This window comes from Callorhinus ursinus, unplaced genomic scaffold (assembly GCF_003265705.2).
Source record: "Callorhinus ursinus isolate GAN/ISIS: 27379988/994484 unplaced genomic scaffold, GSC_fseal_2.0 scaffold12, whole genome shotgun sequence".
In the NCBI taxonomy this organism is placed as follows: Eukaryota; Metazoa; Chordata; class Mammalia; order Carnivora; family Otariidae; genus Callorhinus; species Callorhinus ursinus.
In genome coordinates this window covers 70045235-70070659 of record NW_027397074.1, presented here as the reverse complement: position 1 = coordinate 70070659, position 25425 = coordinate 70045235, and the positions used below count along the sequence as shown (strand labels likewise).

General features: G+C 42.8%; 1 protein-coding gene across 1 annotated transcript in view; it reads right to left on the bottom strand.

Annotated features, from left to right (window-relative positions):
• LOC112810950 (uncharacterized) overlaps positions 1–25130 on the bottom strand; it is a 79668-nt gene extending 54538 nt beyond the window's left edge. Inside the window, exons 1-3 of the mRNA XM_073898555.1 lie at positions 24726–25130; positions 23697–23810; positions 22267–22619 (exon numbers count right to left, since the gene is read on the bottom strand). Of these exons, the coding sequence (XP_073754656.1) occupies positions 22267–22619; positions 23697–23810; positions 24726–25130 (872 nt within the window). The remainder of the gene's footprint in view (positions 1–22266; positions 22620–23696; positions 23811–24725) is intronic.
• Between the last annotated feature and the right edge of the window lie 295 nt (positions 25131–25425).

Here is a 25425-nt window from a genome sequence, read left to right as displayed (position 1 = left end):
TAACATTTATATTCCCTCATTCATTGAGCATTTATTTTGTACCAATTACTGTGTTGGTACTAGGAATACCAAGGTGAATAGGATAAATATGGTCCCTGTTTCCGGGGGCTTTAGAGTAGAGCTTATAGTAGAAGGCAAGCTAGAAATAAGAAAGGAAGCTCTGATACAGAAGTATATCAAGAGCTCTAGGAGGATCACCTAATCCAGACTTTGGGAGAATTGCAAGTTAGAGACTTGTACATGGGGACTTACAAGGTATGAAGGAGTTAGTTTAAAAATGGAAATGGGGCATGGTGCCTGGGTGGCTCAGTCAGTTAAGCATCTGCCTTAGGCTTGGGTCATGACCCCAGGGTCCTGGGATCGAGCCCCATGTTGGGCTCCCTGCTCAGTGGGGAGCCCGTTTCTCCCTCTCCCTCTGCCTTCCCCCCCCCACTCATGCACACTCTCTCTCTCAAATAAATAAATAAAATCTTAAAAAAAAAAAGAAACGGGGCAAGTCTGTTTAGGTGGAGGAGATATGGCAGATGCACATTTTGGAGGTAACAGAAATGACTGTGCATGCTGAGCATCTGAGCACTGAAAATTAGTTCAGCATAGCTGGGACAGAGCGGTCAGAGATGAGATCAGAAAGGTAAGTGGGACCAAATTATTCAGAACCTTACAAGCTCTGTCATAAAGGAGGTGGAGTCTACTAAAATGTGTAATCACTTGAATGTTAGGGTTTTGAAAGAGAAAAGTAAAGACTGCTGCTCAGATGTTTGGCTTGACCACCTGGGTGGACAGTGATGTCAGTCACCAGGACAGCAAAATAGAAACACAAACAAGAGGAGCTGTGGAGAAGGGGCAAGTTCAGACCAGATCATGTTTGGTGTGTGACACCTGGAGAACATGGGCAGGGTAGCAGCAGGTAGTCTGATCTAGAAGTCTGAGGATATAGGTGTAGGGATCATCAGCACATGACAGGCAACAATAGAATCCACAATGATGAATGAGATACCCTAAGTGAGCATTGGGGAAGAGAAAAGGCCTAAGAGAGCCCAAGAGGAAAACTGACCTTAAAGGATGGGCAAAGTTTCCTTAAAAAAAAAAAAAAAGAGGAAGAAGATGCAATCAGAGGGAGACAAGGGAAACAAGAATGTGAGGTATCACAGAGGACAAAGGAAAAGCACATTTCAACAAGTAGGTTGTGGTCAACAAAGGCAAATGCTGTCAAGAGATCAAGAAAAAGGCTGAGAAGCAGTCATGGGGTGAGCGCCAAGGAGACACTTGAGCAGCAGGTCAAGAGCAGCTTGTGGAGGCAGAAGCCCGGTCACATGGATCGAGGAACAAAGACAGCCAGTGAACAATGTCTACACAACTATTTCAAAAAGTTTGACTCAAAAATGGAAGAGTTAATCCCTCAATTTTCTTCCCAAAGGGAAGGAAAGAGGGCCACCACGAAGGCTTCCTTACCACCTATAGTCACCTGTAGCTCAGCTGATTACCTAGCAACACTCTTGCTTGCAGGTGTGGCCTGTGCATGGGCCTGTGGTTCCACCACCAGTGCTGGACATGGCTAACACCGTAGAGTAAACCAAACCTGCCTTCTCCACTCTGCACCCAGCTCTTCCTCTGCACCCGATGCTTCGCGAGGCCTCAAAGGCCTGCACCGTCTTCCTGGACACCAGGCCCACTGTGGTGCATGATGTAACCTGGCCTCTCTGAGCAGCCCACCATAGGTAAAAATCTGGTCAGATACAGTTGTCACATGATCATTACCATTCACTTATTGCCAGAGCTTATGTATTGGGACCAGTTAGAAGGAGAGGAGAGAAATTTGGTCACCTTGGAGTCTGGAGAAGGCAGGTGGCCCCACAGCTGGCCAGACCACTATCCAAGCAGGGGGCCTTTCTGAGAACAAAATCCAGAAGCCAAAATACATGGGTCAGGTGGAAAACAGATGACTACCACTGTCAACAATGCTGAAGATTGGTCCTAGGGAGTGAAGGTGAGCCAATACATTATGGATGAACACTGTAAGGGGTTTGGACATGAGGGGAGGAGCAGGAGGGCCATCCAAGAACAAGGACCAAGAATTGGAAATGGGCTGAAGCTCTTATGCACACACAGAGGCCAGGCACAGTCATGCTGGACAGTAAATCCATCCCACTGGATCTGTTATCCCGAATCTTCCCAGTGTGTTCTCTCAGGCCTTTGTGACTCGAACTGAAGTTCCCAACTTGCACAACAATTCCCCCAATCTTATCTCCACAACCCCTCTCCTGCCATCATAACGCTGGATTGCAAGAGGAAGCCAGATAAGCTCTGGCCTGGGTGGTGTGAATGGGGAACAACCTGAAAAGGTTGTAGTGAATAGCCATCCCTGAGCCTAAGAACCAGGAATGGAAACAGAGGCCTGACAAGGTATTCATGCAGGCCCGAAATCAATAACAAAACTAGCTCCGTGGCTTGATTAGTTGAAAAAATGTTGCCAAATTGTAATCATTCCAGGATGTCCATATTCTCAAAAACGCTCGCAATGACTGAACAGAAAGCCTTCACTGTCTTCAGTTTGTGATTATAGCACGGAGAGGGATAAAAACAGTGATGAACATCACAGACAAATATACTGTTTTTGCCTTGTGCACATACTGGCTACACTGAGTTTTCAGCTAAAGATTTTTTTTTTTTCATTTCACTTCAGTCAATAATCATTTACCCACCGGATATTGCTTTAAAGCCAAGTTTTCATCTAATTCTCATTTAATGAGATTGAAAAGGAAAAACTAAATAATAATAGCTCATTTGTGTATAGTGCATGTCTTTCAGGGAAGACATCATAACCCATTTTATACTATCTAATTTACAGTAACAACACTTTTATAATGTAAATACTAGTAAGGGCTATTATCATTTTACAATATGCATGAAAGAAACCGAGGCATGTTGGGATAAAATGACAGTTCAATGTAACACGTAGCTTCCATTTTAGAGGTATAACAGCTCATTTCTTTTTTCCTTCCTTCCTTCCTTCACTCCTTTCTTCCTTCCTTCCTTCTTTACAGTGAAGCCTTGCTTTAGATAAACATGTTTATTAAAGTGTACTTTGCCCTTACACTTTAAGATGAAAAATATCTTGCTTAAAAGAAATAACCAACAACAAAATGTTCATGTGTCCTACAGATGAAATCTCTCTCTCAAATCTAGATAAAAAAGAATCAATTTCACTACACAACTCTGCTTTCAATCAGCACAGTTCTCACCAACTTGTGCTAGACATATTACTAGTCGATTGTAATGTCTCTTCTTCATACGCACTATGTTGAAATGATCTTGTCATCTCAGCTGGATTTCAAAAGTACCCTTACCTGCACAAATTGTGCATGTATGTAAAGTCACTGGCACTTTTATGCTTTCATTAGCTTCCTTTTGGAGGATAACATTTTTTTTCTGACCTTCTCATTTATTCATTCACTCATTCATTCACTAAGGCCCTCAAGCATTCATACATCCATTCAAAACAGTGAGTGTGTGCTCAAAATGTACAAGCACTATTCTAGATGGGAAGAATAAAATTAGGAAGAAGACCAAATCCCTGACTTCAGGAAACTCACAGCCCAGTGAGGGTAAACAACCAGAGGAGTAAACAACTGTAGTTCAGTGCGGTAGGTGTGGAGAAGGAATGACACATGAAAATGGTTTGGGGAGCATAGCGAGGGGATAGGTGTGTGTCTGAGAGGATGAGGAAGGTCTCCTAGAGAAGGTGCTCCTAGACCTTAGCATGTCAGGTAAAAGGGATTGGGGTATTTCACATAGAGGGCACATCATGGGCAAAGGCACAGATAGGCAAATAAGAGCACCCTATGCATTTGGGGAACTATGGGAAACAGGCGGTTCTTCAAATATTCTATGCCAGATTCTATTTCACAGTCCAAGCCCTGGACTTCACCATAGACAATTCTGTAAAGGGAAATATATGGTCCCTAGGTTATTTGTCCTCAGTCATATAAGTACAAACACATTCTACATGGAATCTACACCAAAGTGCCTTTTAAGACTCTGACCACTTGAGGAATGTCACAAAATCAAAGCTTGAGTCTATATTCTCCGTATTTCATTACTATCATACTCCAGGGGGTGGCAGGTAAGAACAGCCTACCTCTTCCTCAAATATAGGTGATCACTTAGGCCATCTCCATCATTATTTCAGTATAAAAATTTTATACAGAAGTATTTCCAAAAAAGGCATTTTCAATGCACTATGTTGGATGGGTCAGGTTTTTTCTGCTCACCTCTTTCTAATCACTCAGACGTTGTACAGCCCAGCCTCCAAAGGAATGAGAGCTGGCCTTACAGGCTTCTTATAGCAACTCCACACACTAGCAAGAGGTGTTTGGAAAGAGTCTCTGACTATGCTACACATAAGTGCCTGCAGGGACTGCTCTTCCCTGAAGCCTCTGAGAAGTCCTGCACGAAGGTCTTTGTGAACTGGGTCAGCAGTTGATAAAATGGGATCACTACAGAACTCACATGGAACCTTCCCTAGAATAACTCCACTGCTTGGTTAATCTTACTCTGAATTCCCTTGTCACTTAAGAAAAGCTTTGCATCATGCAATTGCATCCTTGTTTCTATTTGGAAATTTTTCAGAGACTCTGAGAGTTCAAAATAACTCATCTATTTTGGTTCCTGACCAATTATGGAATTCTCTCTAAGACATCATTTCTTCATTCATCCAATACTTTACCCATTCAACAAACATCTACTTCCTCATTTCTATCTCTTGAAGCCAGTTCAGTCAGCCCTTTGTTCCCCATTACTCCACTGAAAACACACAAGAAGGTCACACAAAGATCTAGAGGTTCCCCAATCTAAGGGTCAATCGTCCATCCTCACCTTACTGTCCTCTCAGCAGCTTCTTGGCACAGATGATCACTCCTTCTTGTCGAAACATTTTCTTCACTTGACTTCCATCACATCACACTGACTTTCCTCCTACCTCATCGTGTATCCCGTCTCACTCACTTTTGCGTAGTCCTTCCTGATTTCTGAATGCTGGAAGCTCCCTTGGGCTTACTTCTCTACAATTACCCCTCCAGTCCATTCTTTCTTTTATTTATTTATTTTTAAAAGATTTTATTTTTAAGTCATCTCCACACCCAACATGGGGCTAGAACTCACAACCCCAAGATCAAGAGTCACATGCTCTACCAAGTAAGATAGCCAGGCACCCCCAGTCTGCTGCTTTAAATACCATATGTCTAGCCCTGATGTCTTACTTGGAAACTAAAAGCGATTTTTTTTTTCTAGAGATGCTGAAGTTTGGATCGGGCACTGAGGGAGGAGATGGGTTGGCCAAGGGGAGAGGAGTGGCATTTTCTCAATGGGAATAGGAAGAAAAGGGTACAAAGTTGTGAAAAGGCAAACTGTGTTCAGAAAAAAGAGGAAAGTCTGGTGTGAGCTGAAAATGACTATGACAAGGTGGGTTGTAGCCTTATCAAGAAGAAGCTTGATTTAGGTAAGGAATTTGGACTTTATACTGAAGACAATAAGTAATTACCAGAAGCTCTTAAATAGGGGAGAGGTGTGATCATTCACATTAAAAAAAATAAATAAACCTTTAGTTGGCAAGATGAAGGCTGCATTAGGATAAAGGGAGACTGGAGCCTAGAAAGCCAATTAGAAGGCCTCTGTAATAGTCTAAGGAAGGGATTAAGGTCTGAATCACCATAGCAGCAGTGGGATGAAAAGCAGTGACAAATCCAAGGGAGATTTAGAAGTAGTATTGAGGACATGGCTATTGATTAGATAGGAGTTTGGGAGCAGGGGAGAGAGGCCACGGTTGAAGCGTAATGACATTAACTAAGCTAAAGGGGGTAAGGAGAGCACACGTGGTGGGGATGATGGGTAGCATATTAAGTTTGCAGTGATACCAGTGGCGAATGAGACAGGTCTGCAGATCAGGAAAGAGGTTTGGACTGAGTGTGTAGGTTCGGAAGGGTGTCCAATGGTAGCTAAATCCTCAGAATGGATGGGATATCCTGGGGAGAGAAAACACGGAGAAGCTGAAAGAGAAAGTGTGCAGGCAAGTTGTCATGGGAGGAGGAGCTGGGGAGGAGGCTGAGGAGGAACGGAAAGGTAGCGTGAGATTGGGTCAGTGGAGGTCTGTAAGTAAAGGGAGAGGAGCCCTTCCAGGAGGAAATGACCAGCAGTTCTCCCTGGGGTAGGATGAGTGACAGGATTATGTTTGGTGATTAGATCTGATGAGCACATGTTCTAGAGAGTTACAAGTTAGGCTGGAATGGATGCAGTGAAGACTCCTCTTTGAAGTTTGGCTGGGAGGGAAGCAGGGAATGGCTGGGAAGAAGGTGGAGTGGGGCAAGGTGTAGGAATTTCTTTTTATGGGAATGGGAGTCTTTATTACAACAGGTTGCCAGCTAGCTTCTGCTCGCATGTTACTACCCTACAAGGCAAACTCGTTGAGTTTTTGAGCAGCAATCGAACATTCAGTTCAGTTCAACACATATATGCAGAGTGCCTGTTATGTCTAAAGCAGTGTGCTTGGCATTTTAGTGCCTAAAAAGATATGCAAGACATGGTCATGTTTCGATTTTTCATTAACTGGCCCAAATCTACCTCCTTCCAGTGACAGCTCCCTGTCCTCTGGAGTCACACACAATATAAGAAGAATTTTTCCATATAGCTGCCCTTCAGCTAATTGAGGGTGGTTTTCAGCTACCTCCTGGGTCTTCTTATTGAACTTTTGTGAAATAATCCAATCTTTACGTATGTATACTTGCATAGGGGTATGTATATATTTTATTACCAACTGGCTACTCTCCTCTGGACATCCATTGCTGTCTGTCCTTTTAAAATGTGGCACTCAGAATTAATCTCAATTTTCCTTATCTGGTATAAACAGTGTACAAACCAGTTGGAACAGTCTTGCCCCTTTCCAGGACGTGGTTTTTCTGTTAACGCCATCTGAGACTGTAGGAATGTTCTGACAGTCCCACTATTCACTCATGGTACTTCACAGTCAACCCAAGTCCTGAGATCTTTTGCACCTGAAATGTTAACAAAATAGGTCTCCCAATTCTTATTTATACAGTTGACTTTTTGAAACCAATTGCAGAAGTTTATTTTTTCTCACGAAATATTGTATTTGTACATTTTGTTTTTATTAGCCAATAGTAAAAAGAGCAAGGGCTTAGGAGTCAAGCAGATGTAGATTGGAATTCTGGTTTTGCTAGGTAGCTCAGTGACCTTGGTCATGTCATGATCTCTCTGTCTCAACTTATCAGTGAAACAGGGATAATCATAACTACATTGCAAAGTGGTTCTGTGGCTTCGTGGAGGGTAGAACAGTCCAATATATCATAAGGACTAAATAAATGTTGGTTTTCTTGCCTTCTTTCTCTTCCATTTTCTCAGCTTTGTATTCTTAGCAGAAGTATGCCTTTTAAGTTTTAACTCAAGATTAATAAATCTTCATTTTAAAAGAAAAAAAAATTGAACAGAATACGAGCCAAGGCCAGAAGAATACTTTAGTATAATAGTGAAGCATAAGGGCTCTGAAATCAGACTTTCTACGACTGAATTCCAGCTCCACGACTTACTTGTCATCTAATCAGAAACACACTCATGAGCCATCCTGAGCCTTGGTTTACTCATCTGTAAAGTGGGGATGATAGCAGTGTTTGTGTTTCTGGGTGTTAGAGAAGATGAACTGAGATAATAGATGGAAAGTACTTTGGCATAGAACCTTGCACATATTAAGTGGTAGAGTTATTATTACCACTTAGAAACCTCCAGGCAAGTAATGTGTTAAATATTTAAAACTTTTAAATGAAATGACTATGTTATATGGTTTGTATATGTTAGGGTTTTTGATACATAATGCCAAATTGCTGTGTAGAATGCTTGAACCAGTTTCCATGCCCAATATTGTATGATGGTGCTTATTTCCCTGCATCCTTAGCTATGCAAGATATCATTTTAAAGTTCTTGATAATTTGCTAGGCGCAAAGACATCTGGTTTTACCTTGATCTGTGTATCTCTAATTACTAAGATTGGACTGCTTTCACTTTAATTGACCAACTGAATTCCTTTTTTTCTCCCACCTTCTCATGTTCTTTACCCATTCTTTTGAGATGTATTCTTCTCATAAGTTTGCAAGAGGTCTTTATATATTAAGAACACTACTCTTTGTCATATATATATTTATATATATTTGTTATATATAATTGCAAAAGTTCTAGAATCTCTCATTTATCTGTTTATTTTGTTTGTGGTACTGTTTTTATCTACACAAATTAAAAAGATTTAAGTAGTCAAATCTATAACTGTTTTTCTTTTACAAACCATAAGCCTTTACTTCTTTGCTCATGAGGGCCTTTACCATGTAAAGGTCAAGAAATGCTTGGGGCACCTGGGTCGTTCAGTTGGTTAAGCATCTGCCTTTGACTCAGGTCATGATCCCAGGTTCTTGGGATTGAGCCCTGCATCCGGCTCCTTGCTCAGTGGAGAGACTGCTTCTCCCTCTCCCACAGCCCTCCCCCCACCCCACACTTGCACGCTCTCTCTTGCTCTATCTCAAAAATAAATAAAATCTTAAAACAAGGCTTATACCACTTTCATCTTTTCAACATATATAACTTCTCTTGTATGGGCCATTTTTCACATTTAACTCTTTAACCCATCTGAAATGTATTCCATTCCCTCTTAGCCATGTTATTCATTCTTTTGAATCAAAAGGAATCTTTGGTTTCAAGAAATAGAAAATTGAACTCAAATTGGTTTAAACAAAAAATATTATTTATTGGCTCCCACAAGTGAAAAGTTCAAAGGCTTTGGGGTCATGTTTTCCGGGTGGCTCACACATTGTAGAGAGTACCTGGAGGTTCCCTTTTCATTTATTTGCTTGAATCATTGGTGATAGCTCCATTCTAAATAGACTCTCCCCTTGTGGTCCCAAGATGGCGGCCAAGACCTCCCCGGGTAAAAAGCTCCTCCATTTACCTCCTGAAGCAAATTATCTTTGTTCTGGCATTTCTAGCAAAAGTCCTGACATTCTCTTTCACTGGACTGACTTAGGTCACATGCCCCTACCTGAAGCAGTCACTGGGGCAAAGAAAATGAAATTCATTGATTATTCATTGATTGGCTTAGTCCGGAACACATGCCTTACCTCCTGGAGATAAAGGTGGAGTCAACTTTCCCATGGATGTCCCAAAGGAAGTAGCAGCTGGGAAAGGGGGATGCATTTGAGAAGATAAGTAAGGTGGGTGGAGGGATGGGTTAGCCTGGTGATGGGTATTAAAGAGGGCACATTCTGCGTGGAGCACTGGGTGTTATGCACAAACAATGAATCATGGAACACTACATCAAAAGCTAATGATGTAATGTATGGTGATTAACATAACAATAAAAAATTAAAAAAAAGAAGATAAATAAGGTAAGGACTATATTTTTGAGTATCAAGATTATTGTTTTTAATAGAAAATGAGAAATTCTCTGCCATTTAAAAACTCATGTGTTTTATCACTATTAACATGGTAGAAACTAAGAGTTAAAAATCATGAAAAGACATTGTCCCTTCCCCAGGTGCTAAACTCTTTACATTCAAGCTGCATAGGGACCACCTGGATGCATCATGGTTTCTAAAGGTCTAATCATACATGGTTGGGAAAATTTCCTTCATGGCAGAATGATCTATAGGTTCTATGAAATTCTTCTTTAATATGGTTTCCATAGACCCAGTGGAAATAGCACATCCCCAACTGTCCCCTGAATTTATTCTGGTGAAATCACTGTATTTTGGCTGTGCTGTTACCTGGTTATTTATTTGAGCCATTCCTTCTCTTTTTTTCTTTTCTTTTCTTTTAACTCAGGGTTTTACTTCTATCTTTGCAATGTCTTTTCTTAGTTTGTGAGCGCAGATCTATGTCTTAACCTAAGCATCTTCTAAGTTGGACGCTGGAGCACGGGAGCTTTAAGTTGATCACAGCAGTGATTTAGAAGTGGCAAGACACAGGAGTGCCCACATACTATGAGCCGGTCATAGTTTTGCCCAGGGCAAGCCATCATCTATCAGGCCCCATGAATGGTCCTAATAAGCAAAGACACAAAGGAGATGATCTCTCTCTATGTGTAGGTACACAAGGAGGTGGTTATCACTAAACTAGGGAATGAATGGCCTCTCACCAGACACCAGATCTGCTGGTGCCTTGTTCTTGGACTTCTTAGCTTCCAGAACTGTGAGAAATAAATGTTTTTTAAGTCCCCCAGTCTAGGGTATTTATTATGGCAACTTGAGCTAAGACATCATCCCATTCCCCTTTTGTGATGTGCCTGTCCAGGGACTTAGCTTCTGTGGGCTAGCAGGTCTCTCTTTCTTCCTTCTTAGAGGTTTTGACCACAGTTTTCTTGTATTGTCTCAGTCCTATCTCTAATATTTTTGACTCTTCTATTCTTCATTAGTGCTTACCAGCCCTCCTCTGCTCCCCTCCATGGGGCAAAACACTTCTGAATGTGGCCTCCAAAGTGCTTTCTGATCTTTCCTACCTTTGGTGACCACTGGACAGCATTGTCCCTTCCAGGACACAAAGTGGACCCCTCATCTGCTGAGTGTGATTGACACCAGCAGAGCTAAGTGAATAAAATGCCATTAAAAAAATTCTATTCTAGGGACACCTGCATAGCTCAGTCAATTAAGTGTCTGACTTTTGATTTCAGCTCAGGTCATGATCTCAAGGTTGTGGGATCGAGCCCCACATCGGGAGTCTGCCTGAGATTCTCTCCCTCTCCCTGTACCCTGCCCCCTGCTCACACATGTGCTCTCTCTCTCTCTCTCCAAACAAATATTTAAAAAAATTTTTGTTCTAAGACCGATTTATTGTATGATGCACCACTATTTAATTACCTTTTTTAGAACCCTCCCCCAAGCACTATCACATTAAACATATATATTGAAGATACATCCTGATTCTGGAAATATTAAAAATGTGAGGGGAAAAAATTTGTACCTTGTAATCTAGGAAATACTGTAGTGGAATGATTGTGTTTTTTAGCTATTAGTATTAGATGGTCTGCCCCATTCAACAGCGCTACCCTGTCTTCATTATTGTTCTTACTATAAACATAAGCAAAAAACAAATAAAAACCCACTAATTGTCTTCAGTACTTTTTGCAGACCCCGGTTGTCTCTGGACATTAGCCCTCTTGCATTATTTTCACAGGCCTGAGCCCTTCCTTTGAACAAGGCCCTACTTCTGCATTCTGCACGTGTCCTTTAAACTTATGAGTTTATCAGAACATTTCTTAAGCAGCCACATTGATCTTTTTTAATCCTCCCTTTTCTTCATTGAAATCACGGGTTTTATAAAAATTTAAAGATTTTATTTATTTATTTATTTATTTATTTATTTATTTAGAATGAGAGAGGGAGGGAGCAGGGGGAGGGGCAGAGGGAGAGAGAGAATCCTGAGCAGACCCCGAGCTGAGCGCAGAGCCCAACACAGGCCTCGATCTCACAACCCATGAGACCATGACTGGAGCTATAAATAAGAGTCAGACACTCAACTGACTGAGCCACGAGGTGCCCTGGTTTTATACAAATTTAAATTTCAAGTCATTGTACTCCTCTTTTGCATTCTTTCCTAGTTCCTGGCCAGTCAGAGCCTCACGTCCATCTTTTCCCTTAACTTGCTCAAGTCTTCTTTGTGTCAGGTTAGCAAGTGCAGAATTGCCTTCTCTGGCTATTACACGTTCAAGGATGCCATGGTCACTTACTTTAAGTTGCATGTCACTTTCACTTCACCAACACATTCTTCTTAGCTGGTGAGAACTATGCATAGAATAGTACCTCTTCAATAAGCAGTTAGTTTAGATTTAAGTCGTTCCAACTTTATTTGATGCTCTTTTCAGCAGAATGAGCTTGTCAGTGGACGCTGAAGTTCTTCATTACCCCTGTATTATGCCCCCATGCCAATAATTGTGTCATTTGTATTGGGAAAGCCTTATTAATGTTGCCATAACAGGATCACAAGGCCTGACAACACACGGCCAGTGGAGAGAGAGCATGAGCCAAGACTGGGGTGAGGAGTACTCCCCGGGGCATGGGCTGTGAATACAGAAGCTGGCTTGGATTAGGGCAGCTCTTCAAGGCTGGTGTCTCTTACCAAGGTAAAGTTCAAGAAGCTATTAATACTAGGCAGTCCAGCATGAAGGGTGAGGCCAATGTGTACCATAGTTTAAGGAGATTGCCAGCAGGGGTATGGGCAGCAGAATACAGCCCTCTAGAGAAGAGGACTGGTCAGAGACACGCTAAACAAATGTCAGAGTCATGGTAGAGAAGACCAGGGTTCAGGAGGGGGTCCCAAATCCACAGGAAGACTGGGATGTGATGCAGAATGACCAGAAACTGAAGGTGTGGAGATCAAGGTGGAAGCCCAGCATTGGACAAACATAGGAGCAGAGGGCAGAATGGGAGGGACCTACAGGTGTCTGAGGCTCACAGTGAACCAAACTGGAAGGAAGCAAGATGCTGGGGCTGATACTGATGATATAGCTTGTCCCCAGCTGGAATGGTGGTTAAGTATCGGGGAGGTCAGGGAGCTAGGCCTATAGGTGGAGCTCTGTGGACAATCCAGCAGCTGGTCACTAGGGAAGGCAAAGACAACTGACCAGCTGCTTTACTGTTAGCTCCAGTGACAATGTCACTTCTGCTTTTATTTTCACCCAAATCTTCTCTACCAGGCATTAACCCTCAGGTCTGTGGGTTTCTATTTGTGTTCACAAGTTCTTAACTCACAAGGCCCCTCTGCTTTGCCTTTGATTGTTTGCTTCTTTTGAACAAATTATATAGCTTCCTATTGGCATAATACAACTATAGCTACCATTTACTGATGATTTACCATGTACCAGATACCACACTAGCTGATTTACCTTACACTATCTTATTTAATTCCCACAATGTCCTTGAGGGGTAGGTATTATTGTCCCCATTTTTTAAAAAGATTTTATTTATTTATTTGACAGAGAGAGGGAACACAAGCAGGGGGAGTGGGAGAGGGAGAAGCAGGCTTCCCGCTGAGCAGGGAGCCCGATGCGGGGCTCCATCCCAGGACCCTGGGATCATGACCTGAGCCAAAGGCAGACGCTTAACAACTGAGCCACCCAGGCGCCCCTTATTGTCCCCATTTTAAAAAGAGGAAACTGAGGTTTATATGGTTTATATAATCAGCCCAAGGTCACACATCTGGGACACAAAAAAGCTTGAATTTAAGCTTAGTTTTGTCTAACGACCTGTCTATGTGTTGCTAAAGTGACTATATTGACTTCATTTATACTGTGATACATCCAAACAATCCTTATTGACACCTATCAGCCACTTTAGATTTTTCATCTACCTAAGTATCTACCTACTTATCCATCTATCTTCTATCTTCTACTTTTATCTCAAATTCTGTAGCACTCAGTACTGCACTATGTAAGAAGCAGATCATTAATAAGTATTTACTGAGTGAATTAATACAGTTTAAAAATGTGATTAGAATTACTACGTTCTCCTTGGTCTAGATATTTATAGTCAAGTAGTAAGAATTCTTCAGTTTGCCTTATAAAAATACTACATTCATGCACATTCGTTCATTACAAGGAAGAAAAGGGGCAAAGTCTGAAATCAATACTAAACTAAGAAGACATATATTATTCCCAGATAAGTCAGATGTAGGCAAATGTGTTTATATGTTCAAATACATTTGAGTAGTTAAAATAAAGGGGTATACATAAAACAGATTATTTTCTTTAGAAGTCTGAATCTGAAAATCTTTCTCATGACATGATCTTCATACTTGTCTAAATCAGAGGTTGCCAAACTACTGTCCATAAGCCAAATCCAGCACACCCGTTGTTTTTGTATGGCCTGTTAGCTAAGAATGGTCTTCACATTTTTAAATAGCTGAGTAAGATTTAAAAAAAATGGTATTTTGTAACGTGAAAATTATATGAAATTCAAACCTCAGGATCCATAAATAAAGTTTAATTGACACCCAGCCATGCTCATTCATTTATGTATTATCTACGGTGGCTTTCACACTACAATGGCAGGGTTGAGTAGTTAGGACAGAGTATGGCCCACAAAGCCTAAAATATTTCCCATCTGGCTCTTTACAGAAAAAGTTTGTCAACCCCTGGTCTAACTAAATAATACAGGATGTCATAACATTTTAAATGTTGTTTAAACTACCTCTGTTACTTTAGTTTCTAATTCAAGCACACTGGACAGAAAGGTCATGACATCTCTTTGCTAGGTAGAAGGTTTCCAAGTTCTCAGGACAAAGTCAAAACCTTTTCTCCTTCGATATTCTCTACATTCTTTCCTGAGAGCAGTAGCACCTTTCTGCGGAAACAATGACAGACTGAGAAGCTGGTGGTTTCTCTAAGAGGTGATACAGCTCTTCCTGCTAAAAGTCATCTTTCTCTTTGATGGGAAACTGGGGCTGGGCATCCTTGTGAGAGGTTACAGTGTATTACAGAACTGTAGTGGCACCGAAATGGAATGATTCTCCAGACTCCATCAACTGATGCAAGGTGGTATGATGGAGTGAGATAGACGAGGAAAAGCAAATTGCTCTTTTTGTCATCACCCAGGACCTAAATAAAGACAAAAATGACTCAGAATGACCAGACACAGGTGAATATTACTTATCAAAATGTTTTGGGGAGGCACTTAATGTCACAGTGGCATGGCACTGTGAGAGCTCAATCAATGTGACGGGTCAAGAGCAAAACCAAGGGAGAAGAACTTCCTTATTTTTCCTGAGATCAAGTTTGGTTTGCAGTAAAGCTCAAGGGAATATGTCTTATGTACTTATTTTTTGAGACCCAAAAATACATTCTACTATCTTTCTGTATCTCTGCCTCTCTCTCTCTCTCTCTCTGTTTCTTTTTGTCTCTCTTTCCAATTTAATAAAAGCTTATTGATCATTTATTATGGGGTGAGGCACAGGACAAGTATTTATGAGAGAGGCAAGTTACAGTGATCTTCCTGGACCTTTTGGCAGCATTTAATACGAATTGATCTTCCCTAACATATTCTTCTCTTGGTTTCTTTGGTCCTATAGTCTCCTGGTTTTATTTTTCTGGTTTCTGATTCTCAGTCTCTACTGTCAGCTCTTTTTTTCTATCCAATCTCTAAATGATCAGAATATAGTCCTGGGTCTGCCTTTTTTTTTTTTTAATCTATTGTCCTTAGGCAATCTCCTCCCAAATTTATAAATCCGGTCCAGTCCCAGCAGCTCTTCTGAGCTTTAGACCCATATCAGAAGTCTGCAATAGACATCTCTACTCACAGAGAAGTTTATCTTCCCCTACAATTCTGTTACCTTCCCAAGATTCTCCATCTCGGAAACTGACACCTCTTCTCGTGCATCAGATCTTGCAAAGACTCTTGAGTCAATCATGACACTACCTCCTTCTCCACAACCCACCATTTCCATTCAATCATCAAGTTCTTTAAAATAACTCTTGACTCTGGTCATTTTTCTTCCTGTGCATGCTACCACTATAGTCCGGGAAACCATCATCTCTCACATGAATCTGAAATAATATATTCCCAACTGGTCTTTCCACACCTGCTCTTGGCCTTGGTCTATTTTATCTTCTCACAGATAATGTCTTTCAGGCAAAAAAAAAAAAAAAGTAAAGTCTTAAAAACCTCACAATACTTACAAAACAGATGTTCTTCAATTTGATTTTTTTTAATTTAATAATGTATCATGAAGATCTTTTCGCACGTCTACCTAGAACTGCCTCACAATTTTTAACAGTTGCCTACTACTCACTCGTATAATGTACCATGATTTATTTAACTACCTTTTTTAAAAAAAGATTTTTATTTATTTATTTATTTGACAGAGAGAGAGAGACAGCAAAAGAGGAAACAAAGCAGAGGGAGTGGGAGAGGGAGAAGCAGGCTTCCCCCTGAGCAGGGAACCCGATGCGGGGCTTGATCCCAGGACTCTGGGATCATGACCTGAGCTGAAGGCAAACGCTTAACGACTGAGCCACCCAGGTGCCCCTCTTTAACCACTTCTTGATCGATGAACATTTTAGCTGTTTTCAGTCTTTAACTACTATAATTAATGCTTCAGTGAAGCTCCTACAAGAGTTATCCTCCAAGATACATGTGAGTAAATCTACCGGACAAATACAGAAGAGAGGAATTGTTAGGTCAGAGGCTTTGTACATTCAAAAATTAGAGAAATACTGCCTGGTGGCTCTCCACAGAGGTTGTACCAACTTTTACTCCTACTGACAAGGTAAAAAAGTGCCTGCTTCCCAGATTGGCCAAGTATACTATTAAACTTTTTTATTTGTGTCAACCTGGTAAAAAATACACCTCATTGCAGTTATAATTTGTATACCTCTTGCTAAGGGAAAGGGAGAGCATTTTTACAGATTTTAAAGAGTCCTTGACTGGACTCTATTTGTTATCCTTTTACTCAATTTTCCAAGGTTTTTGGTATTTTTCTTATTGATTTATAGGAGTGCTTTGATTTCTTCTTAAATAATCTAATTTCCACATTCTTTCAGGTATCCTAGTATTTTTTAAAAGCCACACTTCAGCCAATTTTTTTTTTTTGAGGGAGGGGGGTGGACAGAGAGAGGAGAGAGAGAATCTTAAGCAGGCTCCACGCCCAGCACAGAGCCCGACACGGGGTTTGATCTCAAAACCCCGAGATCATGACCCGAGCAGAAATCAAGAATCAGACGCTTAACCAACTGAGCCACCCAGATATGGCCCCCAGCCGATATTTTTTCTAATAATAATTTTTCTAATAATTTTTCTAATAATAAATAAGCACCGAATGTTAACTCCATTAGAGAAGCCCACACGAAGAGCTCACATGGAGAAGTTATGAATTGATTTGCAGAAGTCCTGACTTCCTGAAAATAGCTTGACAAGACTGTCTCATATGTATACCTGTATTATTTCATTTAATTTTACTAACAGCCCTTGGAGGCATGTGTTATAAACCACAAAGTGAAGCTCAGAGAATGTGAGTATCCAGGGTCACACAGTTAGTAAGTCATCCACTTCTGGAATCTTAAAAGCATAGTAATCCATCATCACTGGTGGATCATTCCTCAGCCACATGAGGCTCTGATCCTTGATGTCTTTAATTTCTAATAATTATTGATCCTCTCTTTTTCCTTCTATAAACATCCAATGAATATTTTTAAGTGTCTATGATATGCCAGGAATCCTCATGGGCTTTACATTTCAAAGGAGTTGTCAGCCATAAGCAAAATAAACCCCAAGTAGTAATAAAGTTTTGCTTTATTTTGCTTTATTTACCTACTATCAGGGTAGTCAGGAAGGGCCTCATTGAGGAGGTGACATTTAAACAGATGGGAATGACCAAAAGAGCGTTCCACGAAAAGGAAGTATGTGAGCTGAGAACTTTAAAATAAGAGCAAACCCTTTGTGCTTGAGGAGTAGAAAAAAAGGCCATTGTGATTGAAGTCAGAGGAGAGCGGTGGGAGATGAGATTGAAGAGGTGGTCTGGGATGGCCCGTAAGGCTTCACAGGCCAGCAAAGGAGTCTGGACTCTATTCCAAGTACAATCAGAAGACATGGAAGGATTCTAAGAAGAGAAGCGATATGATGTGATTTATGTCACTTTCGCTGTGAAGAATAAGGAAAAGAGTAGAAGCAGGAAAACCAATGAGAACGTTATTATAGGAGACCAGAAGATGATATTTGTATTAGGTGGTGGCAGTGGAGATGGAAAGAGATAGATTTTGGAAATATTCTGGAGGTAAAGTTGACCCAAATTCTTCATGAATTGGACATGAGAACTGAGGAAAAGAGAAGAACCACGAGTATCTCCATGCTTTTTGGCTTGAGGAACTCGTGTGCAGTCATGACATTTGCTTGAAGGAGAAGGCTGCCAGAATGAAGAATTGCATATTATCGCATTATTTCCTTATGCAGCCTTCACCTCACAGACCATGATTTTACTCTTTTCCCAATACCTTTATTTTCCTTCCCTACTTGCCCTGTCATCCTTCTTACCCAAAACAACTACTTCTACTTCCTCTACTCCCTTCCACTCCTTAATCCAATGTCATCTGCTCCTTTCCCCCTTATCCCAATAAACTCCTTCTTGTCAAACACAATGACCTCCTTGTCCTGACATCCAAGTTCTCATTTTTCTTGACCTTTCTCTAGCATTTAATACTGTTGACATTTCCTCCCTTGGCTTCTCTGAAATGCCTTGTTTCTGGTCCTCCTGATCTCTATGGATAGTCTTCCCCTGTAGCGTTGTGTCCTCACTTTTTTTTTGCCTCACCTTTTAAATGCTGGCATTTGAATAGGTTCCAGAGTAGGTCCTCTTCTCCTTTTACTGTCTACCTTTTCTCTTGGGGATTCCATCTACTTCCATGAGCTATCACTTACGCTGATGTCCTCAGCGTAGATCTCTCTCGAGTTCTAGCCTGTCCCGTTCGAGTACATAGAGACAGCTTCACTTTGGTGTCCTCATGGACATTTCAAACTCAACACTTTTAAAATCAAACTACTTACCTTCCCTCCTCAACCTATTGTTCTTCTTGAAGTCCTCATCTTAGCAAATGGTACCATGATCCTCCTATTGACCTAAGTCATAAGTCTCCTATTCCTTAATCTTGCAGATATAATCAATAATAAAATTCAGTTGAGTCTGTCTTTAATATTTCCTGAATCCTTCCCTTTTCTCCATTTCCATTCTTGCTGTCTATATTTAGATGTCCATCAGTTTTTTTCCTATAATACTAAAACAACCTCCTAACTAGTCTCCCTGCTCATAGTGTTAATCACCCTAATAAGTTCTCCAAACTGGAGTGAACTTCTTTCTAAAATGGACTTTTGATCACCTCACTATGCTCCTTAAAATTCATCGATGGCCTTAGGATAAGTTGAAACCTCTTAGGAAGGCATGCAAGACCTTTCCCAGTATAAGACCTTGTTGATCTTTCTTGGTATGTCCTTTGGAACTTTTGCCACATAATCATACAACACATTAACTGAGAACCTACCACTTGCCGGGCACTGTCAATCACCTTCAACTCTCTGGACACTTTTACCAGGACGTTACACATACTACTTTCTTTGCCTGGAACACATTTCTCTTTAACTTGCCCACTTGTCTGGATTACTTCTACTTATCCTTCCAGACTCATTTCCAAACTCATCTTCTCTGGTGAGGGACCCTAACTAAACTCAGTCAGGGTTAGGTACCCCTGTAATAAGCTCCCTGTTGATAGAATCTCACTGTTGTGTGATCAACCGTGTCCTCATCTGTGCCCCCGTTATCCTATAAGGTCCTTTAGAGCAGGCTGTCCTATTCATTTTTGTATTCCCAGTGCCCAGCACAGAGCCGGGCACATAGCGGCACTCAGTAATGAATGAATAAAGTGGCAGAGTTGGGTTTCACAGTCAGCTCCTTTCTCTGTGGCACAAATCTCACATTTCCTCATGATACTTCTTAACATCTTCAACCTGTAACATTTGGAAATCTGTGCTACATGTATTTTTGCCTATCACTAATTAAAATATAGACAAATAGATTATGGAGCGCCTGGGTGGCTCAGTCGTTAAGCGTCTGCCTTCGGCTCAGGTCATGATCCCGGGGTCCTGGGATCGAGCCCCGCATCGGGCTCCCTGCTCAGGGGGAAGCCTGCTTCTTCCTCTCCCACTCCTCCTGCTTGTGTCTCTCTCTGGCAAATAAATAAAACTCTTTTTTAAAAAAAGATTATTAGCTTCATGAGGATTCAATTGATTATTTACTTCTTGTAGACCTCTTCCTCATCACTCTATGGTTTTGCTCATCAAAGTACTTGGGTTAACTAAATGTAAAGTGACTGAAAGATCGTTCCATACACTTTTTATATTCTTTCTAACTCTTATCCTGTTGCTTCTACAACACCATCAGGGAAGCAGAGAGTAAGTACGTTGGGAATAAGGTTGATTTTATTTTGATTGTCTGGCAACTGGCACTAAAAAAACGGTGTATCAACAGCAAATCACTTCCCATTATCACTTCCCCCAAGGTCTCTATGGATAGGCATTCAAGTTTCGGTGCTAAAATTTAACATTGCAAAATCTAGCTAAAATTGAAATTTTTATGTAGTGACTTCAATGTGATCACAGAACTTTATAAATGGAAGGAACCTTAGAGATCTCTAGTCCAGCACTTTCATTAAGCTTCTCTGAGGAAACTGGTGAGGAGACCTATAATGGCTTGCCCAAGGTCATTGAGTCTAGAGGACAAGTAGGAGCAAATTTCCTGTCTTTCAGTCCACTGATCTTTCCTCCACGCACCCTTTTATTTTCTATCTAAACAAATTATCTACATCAGAACCCACCTAACATTTTACATAGTGCTTATTTTTATGATATTGCCTTTGTGGTATTCTTGTCATAAAAAGAAAGGACCTTAAAAAAGAAAGCAAGGCTGTCTCGCCCAGGCAGAATTGGTAAAAGAGACAATTAGTATGTAAAGTAATGGGTTCCCGTTTGTGAGTAGCCCTGTAATCACGCTCTGTTCTCTGAGCACCCCAATGTTAACCCAACCTTATTTCTGCTCCCGGGGCCTGGATTCCATTCAGTTCCGTGCCTTATTTAGTCTAAATGATTTCCCCAGCTTCAATGTGTATTTTTTGGGCTTCATTTTAGAAATATCATACTTAAATCTACTCTCTACTTGAGTTTGTTTTAGTTCTAACGGTGAGGAATGAGGATTCTGGGTAAAGGAAATAAAGATGATGGATTTTTCTAAGCTTTACATTTCAAGAATGGCTTTCTCAAATGGCAACTGGCAGTCTAATTTATTCCTCAAATGATGACGTTTTCCATGGGAATCAGACTTTAATTGGGATAATTTGTTTTCACGGAAACCACAGATTTCTTTCCAAGAGGATCAGTTTGATAATGTTTTACCAGCTAGTGCACGGAGACCAAATATAAAACAGTTCCGAGAAACAGGAAGTGAACCTGACTGGTCTAGTCTGTGTGTCCCTGGCAGTGACGCAAATACAGAAATCAAATTAGGAAAACAAGATACGTGGGTGTGAGGCAATCGATAACAATCCAGGATGCTACAAAGCAAGGAAGAACACCTTTAACCAAATGCCACTCAGTTTAATAACACCCTGAGAAGTTTGATTTCCACTGAACATGCTAGTGGTTAGGGAGCAGGATGAGCTTGAGTTCCCTAGCAACAGCATGTGCTTTTGAGACCGTCATTAGCCTTTCAGTTAATCCCGCCAACCCCTTACTTCTAAATGTATGACTGACATTAAAAGAAAGAAAGAAAGAAAGAAAGAAATGATATTTCAGAAAGTGCTTTGAAATTTCCAGGAGCAAAATGGGAAGGAATTTAAAAAAAAAAAAAAAAAAGTTGTCCTGAGAATTGTTCTCGGGTAAAAGAAGTCATGTTAGTATGTGTCCAACCTGTCCCCACATTCACTGCTCTCGGTTCTCTGTTTCTGAATCTCCTGTGGGTAAAGGGCAATGGAGGGGAAATGACTGAGAGTTTAAGGCAGTCCCCTCCTGCAACATCCATCACAGTCTGAAAGTGCGGTGAATAGTGGGGTGGGCAGTTTGTGTGGGGCAGAGATTGGGGGGTGGGTAAGATGGGAGGGACTTTAACACACAGTTTTCTTTCCCCTTTATGCAGAATAAATTATCCTGGTTGAAGGAGCTTGAGGAAGGAGGGTGGTGAGGGGGAATGAAGCTATTTTTCCTATTGATTGTTTAATTGCACCAGAGGATGTTCGTCCGAGGCCACTGGCCAAGAGCATTATTTTGGTGGCTAAAGTGAGGTTGGGCAGGTTTCCATCCCCTTCCTTAGTTTTAAACAAGACAACCCGTAAAGCGCAGCCGGGCTATAGGAATATGGTGTATGCTGACTTTTGCTACTCATCTGTACCCTAAAGCGCCAAGCCTGATGGGACGATGGTTTTCTCAAACCCTGAATCATTGCTCTAGCTCTGTCCTGGGTTCGGGATGCACAACTCTTCTTTGTAGCCTGGGTCAACGGCGGGGCGTTATTAGAATGTAATTATTGCTGCGTTTGGCTGGTCATCCCTATTATGGCCTGGGTCCCTTTCAACTAGACGCTGGGCTCCTTCAGTTTGGCCGGGTGACTCCTGGTTCTCCCCGCCACCCCACCTAACCACCCCCCGCCCCCTGCGCGCTCCCTTCCCAAGGCGACCACCTGCGCCGCCCCACTTACCATCTGCCCCGCGGGGAGGGCCCCTCGCGGTAGCGGTGCCCTCCCTGCTCCCGGGCGGCTCTGGGGGAGCTCGGTGTTTGCCTCCAGCCCTTCGCTACCGGAGAGATCAGGTTCCTCCCCTCCTCCCCCTCCAGCTCCGGCCGCCGCCGCCGCCGCCGCCTCCTTCTTGCATGACACAGCAGAACCGCAGCTGCTGCAGCGAGTCCCAACCATCCGCCCAGGAAGCGCCGCAACCGGGACTCGGGAGGGGCGGAGGGGGGCGAGGCAGGGGCCACCGCCGAGGGGGGGGTTCTTGCCCCAACTCTGCACCGCACACTTGTTTCCCAGCGCAGGGGCTCGGGAACAAAATCGGGCTAAAGCCGACCAGGCCGAGCCGTTGAGGAATGCTGGGGTTTGGCGTCAGAAGGGATGGGACCCGACAGAAGGGTGCGAAGGAGACCCCAGGAGGGGTAGGACGTTGCAGGTAAAGAAGGGAAAGAAGAGGCCGAGAAGTCAAGGGCCAGGCTGTGAAGGAGAATAAAGGAGGTCAAAGAGAGGTAAGGAGGGAGAGTTGCTGAGAAGGGAGACGGAGCTGGGAAGGGGGGTGGGGGGAAGCTGCCAGGCGAGGAGGACTGGGAGGGAGTCCTGGCGGAGGCCTGAGCTAAGTACCCAGGCGGCATGGGGGCTGAATTGGGAGGCAAGGGCACAAAAAGGGAAAGGGATGGAAGAATGAGGCATTAGATAGGAAGGTAAAAATTGGGGGCATTAGAAGTGATGTAGTGGAGATCATTCATCATGGCTGATGAGGTAAACTGATGAGGTGGAAAGAGATACAGTCGAGGCAAAGCCAAAGGAAAGGATGATCTCCCATCCCACCCTTTAGTTTCCTGAGAAGTTTTTCAGAATTCCGCTAGTGCATACAGGGAGTTTTCCTTATAAATGGAAAAGCATGAACTAAAGCATAGAAATAGCTGCTTCGCTTAGCTTTACAGCATAAAATCTCCATGGTGCACAAAAACTTTAAGGCAGAGATTTGGGATTTAAGGCATAAGCACTTACAGGGGTTGTGATTCAGTAATACTGAGGGCACTCAAAACTGGTGTTACGGCTTCCACACAACACGGAACTTGAATAAGTCTTTCAGAGTGTTTGCTAAGTGTTTCAGTTAAATGCACTAGAAATGACAAAATTATTGGCTAAAACTATTCTAAAAATGCACCTGCTCTTCTTCTTTCTCTCTATACTCATACATACACACATAGATACATATATATAATTCCTAGTGTCTAGCATGTACAGTATGATTAAGGGAAACATATGTTTTTGTGATTATTTTATTTCCCACCAAAACACACGCTACGCATTTTACAGCAAACCAGCTGCTTCTCACCCTTTGAAAGAATGTGGTCAGAAAAGTAATGCAAAAACTGCCACTTTGGTTTTGTCTGTACCTTCCAGGTCATATCTTCGTACCTCACTTCCTGACACAAACAAGTTTTTACTGTTGTCAGCAACAAAGCCCTAATATAGCTGCGGAAGAGAAAAACTGCATTGCATTTAGCCTCCTGCAAGCATCATCAACAGTTACCGGAGGAATATAATTCCAGAAAGCTTTAAAGCTGGTGGTGATGGTAATTATGTATCAAATGCCTGGTTCTATTTCTGTTATTATTGTTCTGTCATTTCTGTTCTACCCAAGAGCCGGCTGAACTCTTAGAGAGAAATCCGGTTTTTCTTTTTGACTTTGTAAAAATTCATCAGCCCCGGTAGAAAACTTGCTCTTGGGGAAAATAAAGTAGGAGCCACGAAATGTCATTTTAGCAGAGCGTGGGTTTTGCGACTGTGGGAAAGGATTTAAGGACGCGCCTTCTGTTCGGTTTCCTATGTAACGAGCAAAGGCTACACGCACGCACAGACGCCACAGCTCCCGGATGCTGTGGCTCCCTTATCTGGGCTTCTGCAAGCTCCAGAAGCCCCTTCGGGATGCTGCGAGGGGCTCCCGGTGGGTGGTGGCAGGAACGCTGCGGCCGCCGCCGCCACTCCAGCCGCTGCCGCTGTTGTTGCTGCTGCAGTCACGTGGGAGCCCCTTTAAGTTTCCATAGAGAGGCCTCTCCGGTGTCACATGATGGACATGATATAATGAAACAACATTGTGGAGAGGAAAGCATTAGGGGAGCCCACGGCTACAAAAACAAGTGAGTGAGAAGAGGTGGGAGGAAGAGAAACTACGCCACCTCCCCTGCAGCCGAGCCGCACGCAGCAGCCGGCGAGAGGGGGGGGCCGCGGGGGGGGGGGGGGGGGGGAGGAGGTGGGCAGGGAGACGGGGTCCTCAGCCCCGGCCCGGGGACTCCGCCACCCACCGCGGAGAGAACAACTTTTAGCCGGAAGCCTCGGCCACCACCGCACCTGTCTCCGGAGCCTCCATCGCTCCTCGTGACGATCAAAGGGAAATTCTAGAAGAATATGCTCTACAAATATACGTGCGCATCATTTTGCCTCCTTGCGTCTCGCTCTAGAAGGAAAGAGAAAGGGATTCTAGCGGCAGCGTGCGTTCCGCCCCAAGGTAAGTTCTGGAGGGTGGGGAGAGCCGGCCCAGCAGGACTTTGGGGTGGGAATTTTGTTCTCCGTTGAGCCCTGTCGAGGTGAACGAGGCGTCCCCCCGCTGCTGGCGAGGAGGATGGGTCGGATGGTCCAGCAGAAACATTTCCATTGTGGACTCTTGTTATTTCCTCTTTCGCACGCCCGGCGGTCCCACCCTCGGACTCCCCGGGGCCCCTGGCCTCCCCCCGGAAGGGGCCGCAGGTCACGGCTGGGATGTTCGGAAGCCGGGCGAGGGAAGGTAGGGGTTGTGGCGTTGGCCGGGAATGCCGAGGCGATTTCGCCATGTTTGTGTTGCTAAGAGCACTTTTTTCCCCTTTGAGGTGGCTTCATGCCACATGGTTCCTCCGGAGCTGCTGCCGGGTTGAGAGAGAGAGAGTGTGTGTGTGTGTGTTTTCAATGTCCGCATTCCAGCTAATGTTGCGCAGATAAAATTCAAACTTGAGGTAAACAGAAGAGGAGGAGGAGGAGGGGGGGGAGGGAGGGGGAGACTGTTTCCATTTCGAGATCCCACCTCTTCACTCCGCGAAGACCAACATCCCGAATCCGGAGAGCACTCGCCGCTTTCTCCCACCTACCCCA